Consider the following 6,150-nt stretch of genomic DNA (forward strand, 5'->3'; position numbering starts at 1 on the left):
AGGTATGGCACTTCATTTCTAGGACAGACTGCTAATGTCATTTTTCTAGCATAAAGCTCTGGTTGCTTAGAAAAATTTTACCCACAACTTTTACTTCCCTTTATTTGGGCACAGGGAGAAAGTTTAAATAACAGGCACAAGTACCTTTATGGTGAAGAGGCTTCTGACAGCTGGGGCAGCGTGGTGTAGGAGACTTCTTCCACTGCACAATCAGCTCAAGTCAACTGTAGAAATAGCATGACTCAACAGAAAAGGTTTGCTGCTCTTTTTTCCCCTCCTTCTCTCAGGAAGAAGACGTAACATAGAAACAAGTGTTTGTGGTTTTTAAATACTTGTTTCCTGTATTTTAACTGAGTTGGGTAACTTAAATACCTAAGGCATTTTATTTATTATACATCACTGTGTTTTTTAGCTCATTCTACATGCCATCTGAAAACCTTACCGCACGTAAGAGCTTCCTCCAAGCTACTGACAGAGTAATTTGCATTTCACTGTCCAACAATTTGAAACTACTTTATTATAAAAATATTCTTTAAAAGCTTTGCTTATTTTGATCTTAAGACTCCTGAGAAAATAGACACTTGTTTTTTTCTGAGACTGGCCAAAAATAGCATTATTAATACAAACAGCAAGCTTCTTGTTACAAAAGGTTTTATTATGTCCATCTGGGTAAAACCTTCTTTTCTGTGCCTGGTGACAGCCCATCACCACACATCTCAGACCATCAGACAGTGGTGCCAGCTGTGGCTGAGTGATGTTCGCTTTCCGTCTCTGATGGGGCATCTGTTGGGCTTGACTGTCCCTGAGCCCCAGACTTCACAGCATGCATTGCATAGTTAATGCTCGTGCTTCCTGTCCAGCTCCACGACCCCCAGAGGGGATTATACAACATCCCATTCACTGTCTTGACTGAAAAGCCATCTAGAAAAGAAAGAACCCATAAAGCAAGTGGTGTCCTTAAATATTGTCCCTGCAAGATCAAACCGTTTAGAACAAGGCTGAAACAGGCTGCTTCCTCCGAGCTGGGGAGCAGTGCTTCACAAGCTGGCCTTTGTCAGACAGCAGCAGGAGCTGCAGCAGCAGGCACCACTGGTAACAGTGGAGCCCATTATTGGCAGCAGCAGCAGCAGCAGCTCTGTGCCTGACCACGTACCAGAAGCACTCTATACAGTGAGTCACACTGCGAAGTCATAAGCTAGAAACCCCAGCTTCACCACATCTGGGTGACTGGTTTTCTGCAGGTAGGAACATTCTTCACATCGACATCAGACACTTCAAAATGAAAACTTGAGCATATCTTTGGAAGGATTCTGCAGATTCCCCTGAGGAGTGGCAAAATGTAAGAAGGAGGCGGAAAAATGCCATCAAGGGCTCAGTGCAAGTGAAAATTGATTTAGCACTCCCTGCTGAGCAGCTTTCAGTTCACTGCATGGCTCTGCTGTGTCCCATCAGGATACATGATGGAAGGCAAAAAACAAACACCCTACTGAAACAAATCACTGCACTGCACCTCCTTCTCCTTTGGAAGGGAAAACAGAAAGAGGCACCAATATGTGAACCAGTATTAGTCATGTTCTTTACAGCAGCGCTGCAAAGTGCCAAGGAAAGACCTTGCCAACAGACCAGCTCGACTCATACTTCAGGGCTGCACCAGCTACCAGGAAGGAGGAAAATAACTGTTATAGCTAAACCCAGGACAGCTTCCTTACAGTGAACTAAAGCAAAGTGAAATATGCAGTGAGAGGGTTTTAAAACATCTGCAGAAAAGGAGGGAAATGGGTGGAACTCTTCCCAGCTCAGTCCTTTGTCTATTTTAAAAGCAATCACGCCAGGACAATTTAATTATTTCTTCAAATCAGTATCATACAGTTTCTCAAGAACTTATTAATGAATTTCTGGTAGGTTTCATCTTCACATTTTTGAAGAAATCTTTTAGTAATATAATATGAATAAAGAACATGGAGCAGCAACCAAAACCAAAACCACCTTCTCCCAAGGGAAAGATGACAAACAGTGCAGTGCAGCTCTGGAGTGCCAATGCAGTTATTTTCACAAACCTGACCTAGAGCATATGGAACCACTTCAGTGCATACGCTCTGTCATCTGAGGAGGATGGAAAACCTTGGGATTTTCATTCAGGCTATCAAACAGAGGGCATCTGAAATAATGATTTTGTTTGAATGACCTCTGCATCCTTAGGACTCCACTATGCAAAATCCAGTAAGCAGTAGCGTCTTTAAACCAGAAATCATACTGTATGACTGGTAACTCATAGAGGAAAAGCTGTGTGTTGTTACTAATACACATCCCACCTAGCTTATCTCCTTGCCGTTTCTACAGGGACCATGTGAATACCTCCCTGCATTCCCATCACCCAGCCTGGAACTTACTTGATTCCAGGAGGCGCTCCAGGTCTTCAGGGGGAACAAACTTCTCCCACTCATGTGTTCCTTCTGGTACAATGCCGAGGATTTTTTCTGCAACCACAATTCCCAGGACATAGGACAACTGTGTTTTATTGATTGAAGTAATGAATAAAGAACCTTCAGGCTAATTAAAAGATTAAGATGTTAAATTAGAAAAATATTTATTATTTAAAAAAAAGTACATTTAATGGCACTAAAACACATGATTTGTCTATCTACAAGTCTACATGCTGCAAGAGTAAGAATTAATTTCATTCCAGAATAAGTATTTACAAGTATACCATTTAAATACAATAAAGAATATAATGTTCTAACCATATTACTCAGTAGTCCTTCAAGAGTCGACCTAATCAAAAGTCTTGGGCAGTCTGAAAACCACTTCCTTCCTCAAAAAACATCTAACAAAGTCACTTATAATGCAACATTGCCAAGGAAATGGATAACTAGAAGATACTAAAGTATATAAAATACCTGTTGTAAAAATAAACACTTTGTAAATTTAAAACCAAAGTAAAATGTGCAATACTGCCTATTTTTAAGGCTGCTGAATGCTGTGTTTGTTTTAATGACTACAGAGTCAAAAAACAAAGCCAGAAATGAATTCTAAGTACTTCAGCGATTGTTTGGTAGAAATAAAAGATAATTTCCATGACCCCAGCAGGGTGAAAATTAGTTAAGCATTTCATTCAAATCATCTATACTCCTTCTGAACACCAGAAAGGTAAATAAAGAGATTAAAGGAAATCTGCTGCTTGTGTACTGGGCCCACCATCCTTCTTTACCAGAGAGGAATAAAACAACACCTGATTATGTCCAAGCGTAACTATGACCCTTTAAAAGCAATCCAAGAGCACATCTGATGTGATGCTAGAGCAGGAATAGAATCATAGGAGTCAGTTTCAGTGTAGTCTGAGCCATACCCGTCCATCAAGAGCAGCGATGTCATGTTTTCTCTCAGCTGGGTGAAATCAGATGCAACCACATTTCTTAAGGTCTTGCTGCAAAGCAACACTGCAATTTTGGGTAATGCCATTAGCACTTTCTAAGGGAGGGTTGGGGAAACAAATCTCCTGTCACTTTAGTTATTGAAGTTGGGAAGATGTACTGGCATCATGGAGGAGCATGGAATGTACCTCTAGAGCATGGTTCAGACTTCAAGGTGGAGAAATGAATGCAGATGTAGGTGCCTTCACACCCCTTCAGATGAAAGCCTTAATAATAAAAACAGAATAAATATTCCCCATAATGAAAGCAAAAACTCTCTTACCTTTAACACCTGAGAGCAACACTTGATAAACATTTCAAGGTCAGCCACATGCTCCACTACTTCAGAAGCTACAATTACATCAAAGGTTTCCATAGACTCTTCCACAATCTCCTCCAGTGAACTGGACTTGTACTGTATTCTCTGGGCCAGGACTGGATCAAATGACTTGTGCTGATCTGCTGTTCTAATGTTGTCCTCCAGAGGATCAATTCCAGTAACTGAAGCTCCCAGTCTACCTAAAGGCTAATAATAAAGAGTATAATTTATTCTCTGCATGAAAACAATTTACTTAAAGGTGTCTGCAGCTTTGCAGGGTACATTCACGAAGCAGAAAACATCCATCGGAGCACAAGACAAACAAAAAGAATCATGAGCTCTGACATGGCAGTTTTATATTAAATGTTTATTAAAGCAAGGAAACCCTTGGTTTTGGGGGAGGTGGTGTTAATTTTCTTAGAAAATTATGCACTGGAATATACACACTGAAATTGTCTTTTAGAATAAATTGTTCCGAACCCTGGACTATTACCTTCCAATAGAGGAAAAACAAAGGGGGAAAATCAACACAGTCCTCAAAGGGGGGAAAACAATGCAGTATTTAATTACGGTCATTACTTTCTTCAACATCCACCTGTAATGGTAAATCCTCATCACTTTTTAATGGTTACTTAATATACGATTATCTCTGGGACTTTCTCACTGCTGAGAACTAAACTCTGATGTTTACTAGGATAGCATCAGACTTGGCTGTCACTCAGGTATCTCCCGTGTCTTCTTACTCACAGGTTAACACCTCAGCCATCACCTTTTCTGAAACTGAAACAGGCTGCAGAACATGACCACATGTATGTTATTCCAACCTGAAATTCACCGGTTGTGCAGCCTGAGAACCTGATGCAGCACTCTGGTTTTGCCAGCCTTGTCAAAAAGTGAGCTCTCACAAGACCACGGGGTTTTGCTCAGAATAAATGAGAAACAAAACAAGAAAGAACCAATGGAGAGAGATTCAGCTCCCTTTGTAACACCATGTTTCAGATGCTGATGAATCTCCCAGAGTAAGTCAGACAGATCTGTAATCCCAAATTTGCAAACAATCCCTATTGTCAGGATACAGCACTGTTCCGAGGCTGAGCAACCAAAGAGTTCCACCACCGACAGTGACTTCTCAGTCCCAGGTTTGTGCAGGCTCCTTGGGAAGCAGCTGTAACATCAGCCCCTGTACCAGGAGAACCTCTCCTGATGGCGGGAAGGTATGTCTCGGGTGTTTGACATTATTCCGTGCTTTTCCCATGAGATCAAAGCAAAGGCAAGAATCCACACCCCCAGTATAAAAAGCTGAAGATAAGCAATTCAAGGAAATGAACGTGTAATAACAAGTTTGTAACAGAAAACACTTCTCTGGTAACGAGGACTGTCATGATTAAAGTGTTCTTGCCTAGGCTTGTAAATTGAAAAGAGATAGTTGTCACACTGTGACTGCCCAGAGGAATACTCGAAGACTTTGACATTGTTCTTCCCCTCTCCTTTTCTTCACAGTGTTTGAAATCTTACTTATCTGATGAACCTTGGAATTTCAGAACTTCTCATTACCAGCTCCTTCTCTGGGGTTTGTAGAACACTCTGCACTCCAAATGAGTCAGTAACTAATACATCATATAAAAGAAAAGCTCCTCCTTGGAGGATTAGAAACTAGGCAGTGTAATAATAGCACAGCTCAAATACTATGTATGCTTTTTAACGAGAGAAACCAGAGAACCCCATTTCCTACCTCACTGAGCAGTCCACCGCCACAGCCAATGTCCAGGATTTTTACTCCAGAAAGTGGACTTCCCAGGTGGTAATTACTGCTCATGTTCAACAGAGTATCTCTGAAAGAAAAGGGATGGATTAAGGGCAAACACACACGTGCTTTAGTAGCTGCAATATGCAGTTATCTTTAGGGCTGGTAATTGTTTTTCTCTTACTGACGTTATGCAGAAATAGTATGTATTATTTTAAAATCTGTATTCAAACCCATACCTAATAAAGGGCACTCTAATGTCATTCATAGAATGAAGGGCTGAATATTCTCCTTCTTCATCCCACCACTTCTGGGCGAGGAACTGGAATTTTTTAATTTCCTTGGGATCCACTGATGAGCGTGAAGTGCTGAAAGGTCTCTTCACAGTGAGCCTAAATAATGAAAGCGGAATGCCATGACACTCACACTGGTATTCATGTCAGATAAAATATGGGAAAAACAAACTCTGCATCAGAAAATGAAAAAAAGATAAAAGTAATTTTCCTTTAGAGACTACAGTTATACTTGATTAGTAACAAACAGATTTTATACACTTTGTGTTTACAAACCAGATGGCCAGACACCTGTAATTTTTAAGCTAGTAATTAATAAAACAAAACTAGGCCACACCAAACATTTAAACATCTGTGAGGTTTAAAAATGACTTCACAGGACGC

At 40.6% G+C, this 6,150-nt stretch overlaps 1 protein-coding gene across 1 annotated transcript; it reads right to left on the reverse strand.

The window, feature by feature from the left end:
* Positions 1-641: 641 nt before the first annotated feature.
* Positions 642-5,865, reverse strand: COQ3 (coenzyme Q3 methyltransferase; the record flags this gene model as incomplete). The annotated part of the gene is made up of 5 exons (XM_010014502.1): positions 642-921; positions 2,391-2,550; positions 3,694-3,936; positions 5,462-5,561; positions 5,713-5,865. Coding segments are annotated over 5 exons (853 nt in total), but the record flags the coding sequence as incomplete, so codon positions are not given.
* Between the last annotated feature and the right edge of the window lie 285 nt (positions 5,866-6,150).

The sequence above is a fragment of the Nestor notabilis genome, unplaced genomic scaffold, assembly GCF_000696875.1.
Source record: "Nestor notabilis isolate BGI_N333 unplaced genomic scaffold, ASM69687v1 scaffold33585, whole genome shotgun sequence".
Classification (NCBI taxonomy): Eukaryota; Metazoa; Chordata; class Aves; order Psittaciformes; family Psittacidae; genus Nestor; species Nestor notabilis.